At 52.0% G+C, this 18,781-nt stretch overlaps 3 protein-coding genes across 3 annotated transcripts; all 3 read left to right on the forward strand.

Annotated features, from left to right (window-relative positions):
* Window positions 1–283: 283 nt before the first annotated feature.
* Window positions 284–1,038, forward strand: L3040_008401 (uncharacterized protein; the record flags this gene model as incomplete). The annotated part of the gene is made up of 3 exons (XM_066154030.1): window positions 284–517; window positions 666–785; window positions 943–1,038. The coding sequence occupies 3 exons, from the start codon at window positions 284–286 to the stop codon at window positions 1,036–1,038; spliced, it is 450 nt and encodes a 149-aa protein (XP_066010572.1).
* A 1,972-nt stretch (window positions 1,039–3,010) lies between these two features.
* Window positions 3,011–6,276, forward strand: L3040_008402 (uncharacterized protein; the record flags this gene model as incomplete). The annotated part of the gene is made up of 5 exons (XM_066154031.1): window positions 3,011–3,120; window positions 3,239–3,666; window positions 3,729–4,865; window positions 5,246–5,998; window positions 6,131–6,276. The coding sequence occupies 5 exons, from the start codon at window positions 3,011–3,013 to the stop codon at window positions 6,274–6,276; spliced, it is 2,574 nt and encodes an 857-aa protein (XP_066010573.1).
* A 7,322-nt stretch (window positions 6,277–13,598) lies between these two features.
* Window positions 13,599–16,402, forward strand: L3040_008403 (uncharacterized protein; the record flags this gene model as incomplete). The annotated part of the gene is made up of 2 exons (XM_066154032.1): window positions 13,599–15,981; window positions 16,041–16,402. 2 exons carry the CDS (start codon window positions 13,599–13,601, stop codon window positions 16,400–16,402), a joined length of 2,745 nt encoding a protein of 914 aa, XP_066010574.1.
* Window positions 16,403–18,781: the final 2,379 nt, after the last annotated feature.

Raw genomic sequence — 18,781 nt, forward strand, 5'->3', positions numbered from 1 at the left:
TGCGAAGGGACCCCACTGCACCACTGCAGATTTGTTTGCAAGAATCCTAGAAGTGAGTTCATAACAAATTTTCCTTGCGTGTTTTGTTCTTGTCTAGCAAGTCGTTTCTTTGTCTGTACCTGAACCGACCGACCGTGGTCGGGTTCTCCTGGCCCTAGGATTAGCGGCCGGTTCACGAGTGAAAAAAAAAACGTGGGTTTCTTTCAGGGCGCACGCGAGCGACCCACAACGCCGCTCTGCACTAAAATCGAAAGCTCAACGTCGGGTGGCGGAACCTTGCACCATGTTTGCCAGCCCAGCAGCCATCGAGGAGGCTCTTCTTCATGATCAGACCGTCCCATATCAACTTGTACAACTCGAAGTCCCGTCACCCAGCCGTTCGCTACACCAACATTTCCCTCGTTCAGCTCGCTGGGATCCACCCGATCACCCGGAATGCTTCCTGCGGCTTGCCGTTGCAAATACGAACCGCGCTATTTCCGGATGTTCCTCTGCATTGGTCGCGATTGCACCCATTGTTGACTTGGGCGGATGTTGGACAGCCCTCCCTTAAATGGCGTTCCTACTCTCGTACCACGAGTCGTCGACATTATGCATTTCCCCGATCGTGGAATTGCGGCTCTCAATCTGCCGTTTTGTGAACATCCGCTGACTGAGTATCCTAGCAGATAGGTCGGAAGACAGCGAAACATTACAGGCGAGGTTTCATCTGGCGTCCGCAGAGATCACGAAATCAAATCGACGCTGGTGTGAACTGTCTTGCGACGTTCACCTGCAGCCCGCTGGTAAGTTGAGACGGTCCTGGCGCCGAATCCCCTGTTCCCTGGTTTCCACGCACGGATGTTGCAAGCATATGGCTGGAAAACAACTGAACCAGCACCCCTATCTCAACGGCTGAGGTGGCTGCATCGTGGTGGCTGGAACGAGGCTGACAGATCTCAGGAAGCAGGAGTTCAGTCCCATTTGACCAGCAACCTCGGTCGCGATGTCCCATCGCCAGAGTTACAAAGAGGAGCCCGGTGTCGCGGTGCCAGGTGACCACGTATGTACCAAAACCTCTCTCTTTTCTCGTCCTCCCTGGCTGTCACATGATTTTGAGCTGGTATGCTCGTGTTCGATACTGCTACACGAGTTACACCTCTTCTCTGCTTCCAAACCTGTCTTGATCAGAATGGGATTCGCAAGGCGCTCCCATCTGGAGCGGACATGGTTCAGCTGAAGCAAGGATGGGGGCTGTTTGGTCTGGCTTCGATGCTTTCCAGAAAACTCCTCGAGAGCAGGGCATCGGGGGCCGGAGATAGGCTCTGGCAAGCGCACTCTCGGGGCGCGTTTCACGGTGGGACATGCCTGCTACAGGCGAGACTAGGGTCTCAGAGTACTGCCCAATCCCACAGACTGGGCGGGTGGGGGAAGGGGGGGGGGGGGGGGCCTGCACAGACCCATGTTAGGTCGCTTAGCCGTTAAGACGCACCGAGAGGGTCTGAGCGGGTCTTGTTGGAGGCGAGATGCGAGAGAGAGCTGCTGTTGCGAGTGAGTCCGAGTTGGGCGGCGTGCGAGTGGGTGAGCTGAGCGTGTTTTCTGTTGGCGCGTGTTTTGTTGATGCTACTTTTTGTTTTGGTCATTTGCGTCGCAGTGCGTTCATCTTGTCAGCTTACTCTCATTTTCTCTCTCTCATTTTCCTCTCTCTCTCTCTCTCTCTCTCTCTCTCTCTCTCTCTCTCTCTCTCTCTCTCTCTCTCTCTCTCTCTCTCTCTCTCTCTCTCTTTCCTCCCAGGCAAACTCTCCATCAGCCGTTTCCGAGTTCATCTCAGGAGCACGGGACATGGGCATGGACAAGGGCATGGGCATGGACAAGGGTATGCTACCCAGGTGTCAACGGGCTTGCCGGTGATTTTGCTGTGGACACTGGTGCATGGCGAGCGTCGACGGGCCTGCAGACAGAGCGAGTCCGCCAAGCCCAGCACTGCAATTCCCATGGTCTCCTTAGGTCCTTAGCTGTCTCTCTCTCATCCGGGGGGTCTCATCTCACACCCTCCGGCCTCCGGGTAATTGCCCCTCCTTTGCCCCTAGCAATTTGACACAGCGCTAGGCACTGCGTCATATTCTAAATACACCCGCAACCCCTGCCCGAGTTGGGTTGAGCAGCAGCAGCAGCAGCAGCAGGCAGCACTTCTCCTCTCTCACGCCCGCCCAACCAGTCGCCAGTCGCCAGTCGCCAGTCCCCAGTCTCTCACCGCCCGTGACAGCCTGACCAACGACGGGCGGGCGAGAGGGCGTCCCTCCCGCTAGTTAGTCTAGCAGGTGCTAGTCCTAGACCCGGACCAATCTCGATCCTGGCAACGTGGCATGCATATTTGATTGGCCTCTTCCCCCTCCCCCCCCCTCCCTCCCCCTCCACACTCCCCCCGGCTCTTCTGATTCAACCCTGTCACATCCAAGTCACATCCAAGTTCCCGTCAATCAACTTCGCAATGCGAATATAACCAAACCTTGTCACGTTTGTTCCATGCGTTGTCGAAAGGCTCCACTGCTTAACATCAGTTTTATCATTGATACCTTACTCAAGACTCAAGACCCCCTCCCCCCTTCCCCCTCCCCCCCGTTGCCTCCACCCAACCCCCCCTACCTCGTTTCCATAAGACCCTTACCACCTACCTCTACCCTCTACCCTCCACCTTCCCCCCCCCCCCCCCCCCTCCCCCCCCTCCCCTACCGCCTTACCCGTCCTAGAGTCGAACAATCCTCTCATCCAAACTTGCAGCTCTCTTTGCGCCTCGTCCCCTTCCCCTAGTCACCTCCACCTATTTTGCCATCGGCATCGGCTTCGAACCGTTCGTCTCTCAGGCTGGTACATTACTCTCCCTCTCCTTGGTCACTTTTGAGGTTTTCTCTTTTTTCATTGTGTTTTCCTCTTGGGCACCGGCTCTGCGGTACGGCATACCTTCTGCGTCTCAATTCCTCTTGTCATTTCCATTAGGTTCGGAGACCCTCGTCAATCCAACTTCTTAATTATGAGCCCTGTGCAAATCACCCAATTCTCGGACATTGGCTTTCACGCTTGTACCTCCTTGGTCAAGCCGGCCGAAGACTTTGTAATGGAGCAAGGCTCTGTTAAACAGAGGTACACCCTCGTACTTTTTCCTTGTTCCCAGCAGTCACCCACTGTTCTCTGTATCCATTTCTTGCCTGCCGAATCCGACACCAGGGACCGCGAGCTGCAGTCACCCCTCGTCGTCCAGGATCAGGCGCGCTCTTCCTTACATCTGTATATCTCGAAAGATCAACAACGCGTCGCGTCGTGCTTTTCCCAATGGTTACGACTCTCTACCCTGTGTTTCCGAACATCATGTGGAAGAATATCTCACTGACGATTTTCTCATGCAGCATCATCCCCATCACTCACAGCAGGGTCCTCCACCTCCGCACCATCTGTCACAGCAATCTCGACCCTCGAGTATCGTTCACCAGCACCACCAGCAACAACAGGTCCCCCCCCAGCAGTCCCAACACTCGAACCCGTACCCTGCTTCCCATCTCCCGCAATACGCCCAGAGCGGCGCGCCAGGTGCAGGTGGCCAGCATCCACAGGAGCTGCCATACTACACGTCGAATTCTCACCCGAGTCCCTATAGCACCCCCAGCGCGACCGGCACATACTCATCTGCTGGTAAGTTTGCCCATCCGGACGCGTGTGTGTTTTCCGAGACGCGTCGCTAATCCTGCTGTCAGCCCCAGACACGCCCGACATCATGGCTGCGGCGCAGATGACCCGACCATACCCTCCCATCTCATACCATACCCCCCAGTCGAACTCGCCAGCTTCTGTCGCCTCGCCTTCCGGCCATGACCAGCACCGAATCTACGCGCCAACTTCTCAGTTGCAACAAAACCCCCAGATGTACTACGGGGGCCCTCAGCAACAGCAATACCCACAGTTGCCGCCCCAAAATGCCCCGTCGTACGCCCCGCACCCGCAGCAGCAGCAACAACATCATCAATCCATGACTTCTCAGCCGAACCTCCTCATGTCCCACACGCCCAGCCAGCAGCACCAGATGCAGCAGCACCCTGGTCAGCAGCAACACGCCCAGCAGGCTATGAGTGGGAGCCCGAGAACCAAGATTGAGCCGCACGTACCTCAGATTCCCCGACCATCTGCGCCTCTGGGACCGCCACAGCAGCAACAGCAGCAGCAGCACCCTGCAAACGGCCCGCCCATGCAACAAAACGGCGCGCCGAATGCTGGGAACGCTGGCGTCAACCCCAACGCTGCTCCAGGTCCGATCCCGGCCACTACGCCCCTGGTCGTTCGTCAAGACAATAATGGGGTTCAATGGATTGCGTTCGAGTACTCGCGGGACCGCGTCAAGATGGAGTACACCATCAGATGCGACGTCGAGTCTGTCAACGTTGATACGCTGACTCCCGAGTTCAAGACGGAGAACTGCGTGTACCCGCGCGCGTGCTGCAGCAAGGACCAGTACCGTGGCAACCGACTGATCTACGAGAACGAGTGCAACACGGTCGGTTGGGCCTTGGCCGAGTTGAATCCATGCCTTCGCGGCAAGCGAGGACTGATCCAACGAGCTGTCGATAGTTGGCGTAACAGCAACCAAGACCCGCGGTTGAGGAGCCGACGTGTGCGCCGCATGGCCAAGATTAATAATCGCAAAGCCGTTCAAGCCCCTCAGCCTCCTCACATGCCTGGCCCCAGCGGCCCGCCAGGGATGCCACCATCGGGCCACATGGGCCCGGGCGGTGCGAGCAGCATGGGCAAACCCAGCTTGAGCGGGATGGGCGGTCCGCAACTCCACCATCACCACAACCACCCGGACGGAAGCACTGGAGGAGGAGGGGATGACGTCGGTATGTTTCACCAGATGTGATGCCTGCCGTGATATCTCTGTGTTGTTATTACCTGTGTTATGATACCTTTGCGAAAATACCTGTTGAGCGGGAGGGCACTGCAAGGAGCTGCTGCAATGTTGCTTTGAGCAGCTGGAAGAGATCTTCATGTATACATACTACCTCATTGGACTTTTGGCTTGGGACTTCTCGCTTGCCATGGGCGTGGGCATCACCTCCACCACTACACATACCACATCCCAAAGTCATGTCTCCATGTACAACTGTACCCTTCCACCCTTTGTGTTGCTCACCTCCAGATTGTATTGCTGCTGCTGCTTGCTTGCTGTTTTCGCTTACCGGTTACAAGTTGTGAGGCTAACTCGCACTCCACTTACTAGACAATGACGGATACATGGACGAGGATTCGCAGCACCACCATCACCACCAAGCTCCCCCCGGCGCCCCCAACTCCGCCGTCCCGCAGGACAGCATCCGGGACTCCCACAACTTCCATGGCTACGCCGGCGCCAGCTCGTACCCTCCTCTCCCTAACCTGACCGGCGCCTCCATGCCCCCCTCCACATCCATGCATGCCAGCCCCCACCCGCCGCACCCCATCTCTGTGCGCGGAACCCACACGAAATCGCACGCCAAAGGTGGCGAGGAGATGGCGGAAGAGGAGCGCCTCTCCCTCTTTGGTGACATCCCCGAGGCGAAGAAGCGCAAGTTCATACTGGTCGATGACCCCGGCAAGGGCGGCCGTGTCCGGGTGCGCGTCACTCTGGACACGGTCGATACCGACGAGATCCCTGATTCCTTCCGCAAGAGCAACTCCGTGTTCCCCCGCTCCTGGTTCCCCATCCAAATGCAGAGTCCCCCTCCGAGTGCTCACGGTAGTCGCTTCTTTACCGAGCTCGACGATGACGATACGGTTGAGACTGAGGGGCGAGGAATGAGAGGTCGAGGGGCGAGAAAGGGCAAGCAGATGGTCTCGGTGTTGCTCTCTGTGGGGGGCGATGTGGAGGTGGGCGTCCCGCGCATGAGGAAGAGTGTGAGGATCAAGGAAGTCAAGTTGAATGATCTGGGGTACCGGATGACATGGCATCAGTCGAGGGTGTTTGCGGATAAGACTGTGTTCTTACAGAAGGCTTGTGAGTTTCTTCCTTGGTGTTTCCTCTTGCTGCATTCAGGGGTCTTGGGCGGGGACTTGCCTCCGGGCATCCGTTAGGAAGGGGGATTTTGGAAGAGGTGGTTCGGGAACACGACGCTAACAGTGGTGGCAGTGGACTCCTACCGGAACAAAGTCCGTAGCACGATGGAGCAGACGGGCAAGGATGTTGCGGCTATCGCGCCACACTTCGAGACGCGCGTCGGCAAGAGACTGTGGAACGATCGGAGCAAGAGGGAGCGAACGAGTGATGATTCTTAAATCGGGTGTCGGGATTGGGTGTGACTGTAATTTCCCGCACCTGCCAACATTTTTTTTTCCTCTTTCTGGACCAGCGGCAATACCTTCTTCTTTGACTTTCGAGAGAAACCAGCCACGATGAACGGCTACCTTCCGCTGCGGTGTCTGTGGTTTATTTCCCTCCTTTTTTCCTCCAAAGCGAGCGAGCGAGTTGCATTTGGAGGAGCCAAGTTAGCACGGGATTGATTCTTTCATTCCCTTTTTTGGGGGGGAGGGGGTGTGGTTGGGTGGGTGTAACGGAAGGAACGCATATGATATTTAGCGCTTGCTTTATTCTTGGATGGAAGGGGGGGGGGGGGGGGGCGGGTGTTAGTGGTTTATTTGCAAAGAGGTTGAGAGTTGACAAGGTGGAGGTTGAGGTGGTTGAGGCGGCGTAGCATAAGTCGATAAGATGGGTAGATCCAATGAGTCTTGAAAGAAACCATGGCAGTGTTGCCTTGCTCTTATCTGTTTTGGTGTAATGGGGTTTTTTTTTTTTTTTTTTTTTTTGGCTTTGCTTTGTATTGTTATGTGTGTGGGCTGGATTGGATTGAATTGGGTTAGATTGAATTGGATTGGATTGGAACGGATTGGATTGGATTGGATTGGATTGGATTTTGATCGTAGGCTATTCAATTCAATATGCTTACTTACCTACCTTAGGCTTTTCATCCCTCTGTGAACTCTTCATGAGCCCAGTTTTTCTTTCTTCTTGTTTTCTTTTCTTTTTTTTTTTTTTTTGTTTTCTTTTTCTCTCTTTTTCTTCTTCTTCTCTCTCTCTCTCTCTCTCTCTCTCTCTCTCTCTCTCTCTCCCTTTCTCTTTCTCTCTTTTCCTTTTTTTCCTTTTTTTCCTTTTTTTCCTTTTTTTCCTTTTTTTCCTTTTTTTCCTTTTTTTCCTTTTTTTCCTTTTTTTCCTTTTTTTCCTTTTTTTCCTTTTTTTTTTCTTTTTTTTTATCATTTTTTTTCCCCCCTCTTTTTTTTTTTATTCATAAAAGAAGGGATTTATAATAAAAAAAAAAATGGGAAGAGAAGGAAAAAGGGAAGAGAGAAAAAGGGAAGAGAGAGGTAAAAGTGAAGAGAGGAAAAAGAGAAAGCCTACCGCTGCCACTTCCGGTTCCGGTTCTACTTCCAATTCCACTTCCATCCAGCCTACCTTAGCTTTAGTAGAAAGAAAGCCTCCTCGGGTCCGTTTCCTTTTTCTAGCTGATAGGATGGATGGATGTGTATATGTATGTGTATGTATTTCTTAGCCTGACATTAAGGACATTAAGAGAAGGTGATTGATTGATGGTGGTGGTGGTGGTAAGTGGGTTTACTGTCTGCGAGACGGTCCGTCCTTTTTTCTTTGGCTCGTCGGTAGGGAGTAGGGGGGGAGGGGCTCGCTTAAGTTGTTTTGTTTCTGTTTTTGTTTTTGTTTTTGTTTTTGTTTTTGTTTTTGTTTTTGTTTTTGTTTTTGTTTTTGTTTTTGTTTTTGTTTTTGTTTTTGTTTTTGTTTTTGTTTTTGTTTTTGTTTTTGTTTTTTTGGTTTGCTTACCTTTTTTTGAATTTACCTTCTTTTTTTTTTTTCACCTTTGTCATTCACCTTTTTTTATTCACCTTTTTTTATTCACCTTTTTTTATTCACCTTTTTTTATTCACCTTTTTTTATTCACCTCTTTTATTCACCTTTTTTTTCGTTCAAATTATTATATATATATGTATACATCTATCGAGACGGACATCCATCCATCCACCTACGGAGTAAGTAACGCCAGATAGCGGATCAACAGCGAGGTAGCGAGCGGAACGGATGGAGATTCGTCAAGTCTGAAATAAAAGTGTACCCTATCCCATGGCCCATACGGTATCAGGGCGTGGAATTTGGGCGGCATATTTATATATTTATATATATACATATTTTTTATAAAAAAATATTTTAATCATACTCCCATTTACATTCCTGAGAAGCGGTTGGCTCTCCATTGGAATTGAAGCTCGAGTAGGGTTAGATTGCAGGATAATGGATTTGGGATGTCTTGTATTGTATTGTATTGTATAGTATGATGGACATGGTAGTAGATTACGTTGGCGAGTAAGGGCGTGGATGGTAGGATTCAGCGGGCGTTGGTTGGGAACTTGCGGGAGGAGTCGGGGTGGGAGGTGGGAGGTAGAGAAGCTTCATTTGGGGACATGCTTGCTTGGGAGTGGTGAGAGGGCGGAGGGGAGAGAGGGGTGGTGAATTTGATTGATTGATTGAAAGACAGATAGACAACCAGACAGACAGATAGAAGACAGGGGCGAGGTTTGAATGATAAGCAACCGTATCGGGTTCGCGCGCGCCTTCTAACCTAACGTCTGTCTGCCTGGCACTGGTTACGCGGTTTTGTTTAGCCGAGCATACACGCTTAGAGGAGGTCGATCTGCGAGAGTCCATCACCACCTGAGATACCGGTATGCGCCCTATGTTCTTCGTATGCTAGCTTCGCTGATCTAGGGTGTCCCTATCATGTCCAAGACGGGTGCTATGGCGTGGGAAGAGATGGGTTGGATACAACGTCATTCTGCGCTGTTGATTGAAAGCATCGAAAGTCTTTCGTATGTATGAGATGAGTGCACTACCTACCGAGTGCGAACGCAGCGGGAGTTAGGTTTGAGAGCTAGGCTAAACCAGACTCGCAGGCAACACTCATGAGAGAGGAAACCTCCAGCGCGCCTGTGACTGCTCGGAGACCCTCGAAAGGTATATACAAAGAGTTGTGGGGCTGGTAAGGCCGGCGCAACAGAATGCACAAATTGAACGACTCAATGGCGTGTACCGAAAGTAGTCCTTGTGGCAATGGGGTGGTGGAAGAGAAGTCAATGAGCAGGAGATATGCCACGGGCGAGCCATGTGACAGAAGGGGGAGAGCGTCATTCTACTCTGTATAAGAAACGTTCGCGCCAAGTGCCTAGACATACGCTAGGAAACCACAACTAATGGGCCGGCAGAGACCGAAGCAGTTGGTATTTAGGCATAAGGCGGGCTCGGAAGATTCCTGATTATAAAATGCACAATTCCAAGTGGACAATTTGGTGGCTAAGAACTGACGGAGACTGTAGATGAGCTGCTTGATATATTCAAGGGGCATCAATCTTGGGTTCTGAAGAGAAATAACCTCAATTGGTGAAGTTCCTTAATCGACTGCCATTAATAGCTGGTTTTTGTACTTAGGTTCATCCCTCTGCCCTCTGCACATCACGACGTTACCATTTGACTGACCGCATTCGGGACACTAAGGGACCCTTCCCGCAAGATCCCCACGGGCTGTTCCCGGCCATTATGTACTCCGTAGTCCGCCTGGCGCTTGGTCGTTCCTTAGAAGTTTCCCAAACTGTGAGATGTGCTGTCAAAGTGGCAATGTAAGCTCGCAACCAGGAGTCTCCGTAGGTCAGGAATAGAAACGGCGTCTGTGACTGCTCTATGGGCCCCGAAAAGCGTCTTATATCGAGCTGTCAGGTTGATAATGTATGCGTCGAAACGCTTTGGCGCTCTAGCGATGTTTGAGAATCTGCGTGGGCTAAGCCTACCGGTATATCATAGTCCTTGAAGGGATGGTTGGTAAGGGGAAAGCGAACAAGCAGGAAAAGTGCAACAGGTGTGCGTCGTACGTAGTACCGGTATGTTAGGCAGAAAGGGCGAACGTTACTTTATAACTGTCGGTGCACATACTAAGAGACCCGTGTTTTAAGATCGGTAGTGGAAAGTAGGCTTGCACGTGATCCGACAGGACCCCGCGTGACGGGCTGTTCATCGAGAAAGTCAAGCGGATCAACCTGGTCGGGAGAAGAAGAAGATAGGAAATGGACCGGCACAAACGCCGACCCAGGATCCGGTGCCCAGGGCTCTGGTTGGTTCCTTCCCGTGCGCTGCATGGAGAGGGAACTGGAACTGGATGGAGCTGAGCGGCGATCCGTACTGACAAGCGGGCTCTGGGCGAATAGGTAGTGAGCAGGGGAGGGCGCGGGCGCGGGATGCTTCTGGAAGCTACGGGCTGGGTGGGGTCTTGATGACACTTCTTTGAAAGTCGACGACGGCTCTGGATTGAAGAGGATCAGTGGTGGTTGTTCTTGGTTGTATTCGTAGCGAGTTTTTTCCAGCGTTGTATGAGTTTCTCGTTCAGCTCACGCCTTGGTATGGGGTCTGTGGTGGTCGGAGCCGGTTTCCAAGTCGTACGGAGTTGTCGTAGATCCTTATACTTCGTATCCGTAATTGATATTTTGTAATAGCGGCGTATGGTGTGTCCCTCCCCGTCGCGCAGAACTATTCAAGGTGCGAAATTGCTGATGCTGAACGTGATGTGATAAATAGTTCTTGCTGGTACTGATTATCTGGATTCGCATTTGTGGTAGCGAATAGGGCTTCTATTTATCTATCTGGCTCTAGAAATTTCGCCTGACTTAGTCACATTGTATATCATGTAGAGCGAGTCTGCCATCTATCTATCTAGCTACTCGCTCTTTAACAGAAACATACCTTCCCCATTCCCTCCTCTCTATCTATCTGAACATAGGTAGTATGAGCAGTATATTATATAGAGCCGATCCGGCTTTTCTACTTAAGTCTGATGCCAGAAAGGGATGGTTTGAATAAGGCACGCTGGCTGGTTGGTTGGGTGGGTCAGCGGGTGAGTGGGTTAGTAGCATGCGGTGTTTTTTTACTTTGTAGAAAGAGAGAGAGAGGAAGAGAGGGAGAAAGGAAGGGCAGAGGAAGGGAGAGGGGTGGGTGAAAGGAGGGAATGATAAGGGATTCGATGGATAAGATATATATATATATATATTGGCGATGAAAAGATTGGATCGATCGCTTTTTGCTGTTGTTTACGGGGTAGGCAATGGGAATTTTCGAATAGGAATAGGATTCTGGACTCTGGATTTTGAGCTGGGAGGGAAGGGGAGATAGTTGGAGAATCGAGATGGAAATGGAGAGGGAGTTAGCAAAGCGGTTTCTTTTCTTGAGTGGAGGTTGAAGTTTGATATATTATATTACTTATTATATTATATTATATTATATTGAATTTTACTTTCAAGAGATGGTTGGCATTGGGATAGAGGATAAGTGATAAGGTAGGATGGGATGGAATGGGATGGAATAGGATGATGGGATGGGATGGATTGGTGAAGTGTGTCTAGAAGAAGGGGGAGGAAGAGTATCACGATGAAACGAGCCATTCTTACAGAAGCTTAGGTGGTCCTCTTATAGCGTTGTAACGCATAAAGAGGTATAGCGGTTCAGATTATGCGGCTATGCAGGGTCATTTTTCTATTCACGTCATACGAAGGACCTCGGGTAAGGCAGACAAGTAGATATAGATGATGCAAAGTTTGGAGGCTGGCAGCGAGGCTCGAGCGGTGGCATTCTTGATCTTGAGTGAGGATTTTGGCAGAAGAGAGTAAGTCAACAACGCGGAAAGATAGGCGGATCCAAAATAACCGAAACGTCGGATCGATCGCTTGGGGCCGTCAGCAGCCCAATCCAGCCCAACCAAGCCCCACCCACCTCGTACAAGGATGATCCCGTGGACATTGTATGATGCCCAGCCACCCAACCCAGGGATCGGGGAAGCAAATGGAAAGGAAGGCTGGTCGAGAAAGAATGGAAATGCGATGGATGCTGAAAGGGGCATACCTGCCATGAGAGACACGTCGGTCTGCAGAGAGAGTTTGAGGCTGAGGTCATGCATGAGTAATGGTGGTGGTGTTGATGTTGGATACCGGTACTGATGTTGATACTGATGTTGATACTGATGTTGATACTGATGTTGATACTGATGTTGATACTGATGTTGATATCGATCTTGATTCTGATCTTGATTTTGATGCCATTTTCTCCGTACTGTTGGTATAGATATAAATGGAGATATATGGATACATATGAATATATATGGATACGTACCCAGAAGTAGATAATGCACCTCGCCGCTCCCCTCCTTAGCGGCACCGGACCCTCACCGAGGACCAAGGACTGTCACCGACGACGACGCGGGAACTAACCTTTCAGGCTGCCGCTGTCGTTGTCGTAGCGGCAGGCGGGCGGGTGGGTGCAGTTGCGGGTAGTGGTCGTGGTGGTGATCGGGGTGGTGATAGGCGCGGTGCGTTGGAGAAGGTTTTAGGCCTGCGCTGGGCTGCATGAGAGGGTCGATGGTGTCAGTAAGCTCTGATAGACTCTGATAGACTCTGATAGAGTCTGATAGAGTCGTTAGTCCGAAGAATGGGTGATACGGCGTATTAGGCGGGGGAAGAGTTCGGATCGGATTGATCTTGTATACTCCGTAGTAGTCGTCGGGCTTGCGGCTTACGGCTTGCGGCTTGCGGCTTGAGGCTTGAGGCTTGAGGTTCGAGGTTCGAGGTTCAAGGTTCGAGGTTCGAGGTTCGAGGTTCGAGGTTCCGAGCGATGACCAAGACACGAAATGACGTGGGGGAGGGGAGATGAGACGGGGAAAGGGAAAAAGGGAAAACGACTGGGATTTGTGACTGGGAATGATAGGACGGATCATTAAGATACACCTTCATGCTTCATGCGAGAGGAGAAAAAACAAAAACAAAAAAAAAGAAAAGGAGAAGAGAGAAAAAAAACATTAGACAACTCAATTCTTCTCTTGTTTCTGTTCTTACGAATCCTGCGACGGATTTCTCATTTGAACACCACCCAGTACCGCCCAATACCGCCCAACACCACCCAACACCCCCCACCACCCCTCAACAACCCACACCAGCTTTCCCTCCCTCTCCTTCTCCCGTACCACTTCTCCCTCCCCCCTTTCTCATCTCGTTGTCTCGCATCTCAGCCCTACTCTGCTCTGATCTGCTTCCGCCTCATTCTCACCAGATCTTCACGTCTGCATCTATCTGCATCTGCACCTGCACCTGCACCTCCCCCTCCCCCTCCGCCTCCACTTCTCACCTGCACAGCATCAACTCGGTCGGAGTGCCGCTGCGAACCATCTCAGACAGACAGCCTCCCATTCCCATTCGGAAGAAGAAGTACGTACGCTGCCATTCAGACCTGCGATCCCATCCTGTCCCATCCTGTCCCATCCTGCCTTGCCTAGCGATCTTCTTCGAGGCCAACCCATGGTTTGCTGACATCCTGCTCACTACAATAGCACTGCTCCACATCGCATACTTACGGACCCTCACGTGCGACGTCAGACCCGATCCCTTCCCTCGGGGCGAAACCTCGAGGCCCAGTGCCCGTGGTGAACCTCGAGTCCAGCTCATATATTCGACCTCGACCTCGACCTCGACCTTGACCTGGGTTGACAGCTCCAAGAACTAAAACAGCAACCATGTCAGATCGATACCGTTACTCTCGACCGCGCTCCCCGCCCCTCTTCAATGTAGGCCGGACCTCTCTCCCCATCAACATCAGCGGCTGGGCCACCCCGTCGGTCCAGGTCCACGAGCACCTTCACGTAGTGCCCTCCTCTCGCCGCGAGGTCATTCCGGGGCCACGAAGCAGCACAGGCTCCGTCATCAACGGGGGCACGATCACCACGACATACAAGGTCAAGACCGAGCCGGCCGCGCGGGGCAGCAGCGTACGGGAGGGGAGTCGCACACGGAGATCGACCGTCGACACCCACAGCCGGCCGACCGTCGTCACGACCACCACTCGGCACAGACCGGTGATACACAGCAGTGGGGCCACAAGGCCGGACAGTCCGTTGAAGAATACCTATCGAGGAAGCGAGGAGGAGTATGTTGCCGTGCCGGCGATATCGAGTTATGGACATTACCACACCAAGCGGTACAGTGCGACGATGGATAATGCGGACATGAGCCGCTTGGCACGAGAGAGGGAGGCAAGCAGGCTGCACGTCGTCCGAGAACCGGCGTACACCAGTACCAGAACGAGATCCATCTACCCCGTCGTGAGTCGACATGCCGACACGAACTCGGACGATTATGGAGAGGAGGGATACGGATATACGAATCCGAGAGACTTGGTACAGTACGATCTGAACAACAATCCGACCGCACATCAGAGATCACGCAGGGATAGTATTGGTGAAGGACGGAGCAGCAGACCGACGAGTATTACAGGATATGGCGAGATCGTCCCGCGGTCCTACGAGACGAGGGAGCGTGGACCGCCTCCCACGACCAGAGGCCTCGATAGGATGAGAACACCTGTCTACGATATGCCAGTGGCGAGGAGACCTGGTTCGCCAAGTTTAATGGCGCCTATCGAGCCGGTCCAGAGACCGGCTGCCTTTGAGCCGGTCGAGCCGGTCAGGCGGACGAGCGCTTCCCGAGCGAGACCACAGTCCATGTATCACGAGAACCGTGAGCCTCACAGGATGGATTCGCGAGGAGAAGATTACTACGAGATTCGGAATGACGACAGAAGAGAAAACAGATCGCTTCGTCATGAGAATCCGGTCGAGCAACGAGGTTTTGGTATCCGGGACGAATGTCTGGAACGGACAGAGAAGATTGAACGACCGCAAAGCCGAGCCCGGCTGGAGCGGTCTGAGCGAGGGGAGAGGATTGAACGATCCGAAAGCCGAGCCCGTGTGGATCGTATCGAGCGCGCGGACCGACCTGAGCGGACCGATCGACCCGACCGACCTACCCGGAGTGACAGACCCGATCATGACACAACAGACGAAAAGGAGTACAAGGAGCGTAAAGGTCGAGATGCTCTTGCTGCTGGTCTGAGTATTGCCGGCGCTGCACTTGGTGTCAACGCTTTGAAGAGTGCTGCCCGCGGCGACCGAGATGATAGGGAAGACCGCGAGGAGCGTGAAGAGCGGAAGAGACGGGAGGAGGAGCCACGAAGGCGTAGGGATCAGGAGGAGAGGACTCCCGTTGAGCTGGGTGGTCGACAGGACTTCCCACCGCCACCTCGGGATATGCCCCCTCCCCCTCCCCCTCGCGATGCGCCTGCCCGTGAAGTCTCCCCTCCACAGGCACCTCTGACCGCTCGCGATCCCAAGGAGCGAAAGGCGTCCCGGGATGAGCGGGACAGGGAGCCAGAGCGTCGCGAGAGACGTCGCGCTGCTTCAGAGGCAGTTTTGAACGGTACAGCCATCGATTCCCGTTCCGAGAGCTCTGCCTCTGACGAATATCGTCCTCGCTCTCACCGTGAACCACCTGCTAGGAGCGACTCCGGCCCTGCTTCAACGCCTTTTAACCCGAAGGACACCATGGACTTGTTCGCTCTCAAGGAGGCCTTGAAGTCCAAGGAAAATCAATCCACAAGCAAAGTTGCACCTGAGCCCATCCTCAAGTCTCGCACTCCCCGCGGCTCCACCACCAAGGATCTTCGAGAGGCCGCCGAAATCCGCAACAACCTCAATGAGCGCCGTCCCCGCGAACCTCTAGCCACGACGGAGAAGGACAACCGCCAGCCGCGCGTCCTCTCTCCCCCGCGCGAGAAAGCCGACGACAAGCCCGTCGTAAAAGGTATCCTGCGTCAACCGAAAGAGAAATTCCCCGAAGACCCCGCCCCCATTCGGGAGGGTGTCGCTCCGCTGAAGGATGCGAAGAAGGACGGGATCCCGCCCGATGCGCGGTGGACGAAGATCAGCCGGAAGCTGGTGAACCCCGAGGCGCTGGAGGCGGGCAAGGAGCGGTTTGAAGCGAGGGAGGATTTTGTGATTGTGTTGAGGGTGTTGAGTCGGGATGAGGTGCAGGGCTATGCGGAGGTGACGCAGCGGATTAGATGTGCGTTCTTTCTTTTTTCTTCCCTCGGATTTTGATGCATTGACTGACGGTGAATATAGCCTCCCGTGAAGAGCTCGAGGCCATAGAAGCCTCAGACCGCCGCCGTGCCCGCCGGGAAAGGCATGAACGCCACAAGCGGGAGCGCAACGGAGAGATTCCTCGTTCGGAGCGCGGGGAACGTCGATATCGAAGACGTGGCGATGAACGCGAACGCAGACGTGAGTCGGACTCCGGGTCCGACAGCACGGAGGACGACGAAATTTACGAGAGGGAGAGGCCGAAGATGCTAGAGGCGCCGCAGAAGAGGGCAACTTTCAATGATGCGCTTATGAGCGGTGGATTGGGAGAGATGGTGAGAGAGGGGAGTGGGGGAGGCAACAGGGTGCCTGTGGGTATTGGTAGCGGGAGGAGGGAGAAGTGAGAGGATTTGAGTCGGCGGAGATTCCAGGGGAGGTTAGGGATCGGCTTGGACGAGGGGATGAACGGGAAAGGGATTTTGGTGACGGAGAAGCTGTATGAGATGATTTGATGATTAATAATATTAGCGACGCACTTTTTTGCGTAAGTAGATGAGCGAGTAAACGAGCTAGCTAGCTAGCAGAAAGGAACGCGATGACATGATTCCAGTTGAGATGCAATGAAAGGTGATTTAATTTTTTAATTTTAATACCTAGCGGTCGATATACTTCTTTGTTTTTGTAGTAGATGCTCAATGATGACTGATAGCTACAGTACTAGGCAACCGCTAATGCATAAAACTCACTTTTCGCGCCAAAACTAAGGGTTCAACACTTTGAAACCCCCCCTTTCTCCCCTCCCCCTAACATTAACCAGTCAAGGACTTTGGGCCAGCGTGGTGCGCCCCCGGGGGAAATTTTTCTGAAATTGCTGTACGATATTGCTGGGTTTTCTTTTGGAGTTTGGCTATCTGTTTTGGGTTTCATTTTCTCTCGCACTGCTAAGTGCACACTCGGCTAACCCCGGTCCCGGCCTTGATACTAGTCGCTATGCGACTCGCACAGCGACGCTCTAAGCTGGCTACAGCAGACTGTACCTACCTACCTGCCTGACTCTCTCTCTTTTGTCGGTTTTCCCTTGACGAGAGATCCCCTCCCCCCTGTGATCCATCCTATCCGTGACCGTAAGGGAAGGGCGCAGACGGATAATAGCTCTCGCTGCCGAACATTGCATTGCTTCCTAGGGCCTTTTTTTTTGTATGTCACTCTTTGGCTTGCTTAAGACGTCGCCGTACCTTGCAGGAGGCCCCAGGGCGGCAGGCAGGCTTCGCTTGCTACGTACGCCCGACGTTAGTAAATACAATCACAACGGTAATAACAACAACAACAACAATAACAACAACAATAACAACAACAATAACAACAACAACGTTAGCCGGTGTTTTGTTAATCCTTTCTTCAAGGAAGTAGTTGGTCTGAACTGTCAAGCTTAAATCTGCTTCTCTGATCGACCTGGATATAACAGGTGAAGCTAAAGTCGCATTTTTTTTCTTTTTCTTCTCTTTTTTTTTTTTCCTTTTAAAAAATTTTTTCTTTTAAAAAAAAGTGATGGTCGTGGTCGTGAGAAGTTTATGCTGTTGGTTAGTCAGATGTGAAATGTGAAGATGGAGATTTGGTGCGGGAGGGAAGTTTGGGGATTGGTGATTGGCGGGTTGGGTGAGAGGTGAGGTGACTGTACGGAGGACTCTGGAGCGAATGTCAGATGTTAGAGGGAGGGAGGGGGGGAGAAGGGGGGGGGAGAAGGGGGGGAGTGGTTGGGTTTGTAGATGAATAAGAGGGATGGGGTGGGATGAGATGGGATGGGATGGGATGGGATGGAATGGGATAAGATGGGAAGCAGGGTTTTGATTTATGGATGAGATTTGGTTTGATCTGAATTGTTTTGGGTGGAGGATGGAGGATGGAGGATGGAAGATGGAGGGTGGAGGATGGAGGGTGGATGGAGGTGCTAGGGATTAGAGAGGAGAGGAGAGGGTTTATGAGGGAGGGGGAGAGGGGGGGAAGAAAAGGAAGAGAGGGGGGATGGTGTTAGAATGAATGGTGGACCGGAACGCTACCAGAGGAAGGAACGTAAGTAAAGGCAAAGGGGAGAAATGGGGGCTGCTGCTGCTTAGTTGTTCTTGGACGTGATGGAGGTTATTGAGGGCGAGAGCGCTGATGTGGGACTCGGAGCTGTGGATTGTTGTTGAGATGTTTTTTTTTTTGAGTGTGGGGGGGGGGGGGGGGTCTGGGGATTCGCTGTTAAGATATGTTGGATACTGACTGTGGTGGATGGATGGCTTTGAGATGTGTTTTCTACGTTAATGTCGAAAGGGTTTGGCTCTTGAAATTGTGTGGTGTGATTGTTGTTGGGATTGCAGTGCTTGTTTGAATTTAGCACTTATGTATTTGGTAGACTTATTCTGTAGATTAAAATGCTTAAATAAGTTGAGAATGAAAAAGCTTCATTATTGTATCTAATTATATTATGTGATATATAAAATGCAAAATAGTAATAATTATAGTACCTTCTTGAAATAATATGTATTACTCATCGAATATACCTCGCTATTCTGCTCGCAGCTTACTGCTTATAATATATTCCACGCGGCTCTCTGCCGAAGTAAAGATCATATCATGCCAACTAACCAACAAGCACTCCTACCAAACTTCCGATATACCTTACTTAAAATCCTCATCTAACTTGAATCCTCTTCTGGCGGAAATTCGTCTTTGAATATAGTAAGAGCCTTGTAGCTTGAAATTTTCGGCGGACTTGCAACGATATGTCAACAAGTATTTAT

This window comes from Drepanopeziza brunnea, assembly GCF_022702325.1.
Source record: "Drepanopeziza brunnea f. sp. 'multigermtubi' strain 214-2 chromosome Unknown ctg15, whole genome shotgun sequence".
NCBI classification, from domain to species: Eukaryota; Fungi; Ascomycota; class Leotiomycetes; order Helotiales; family Drepanopezizaceae; genus Drepanopeziza; species Drepanopeziza brunnea.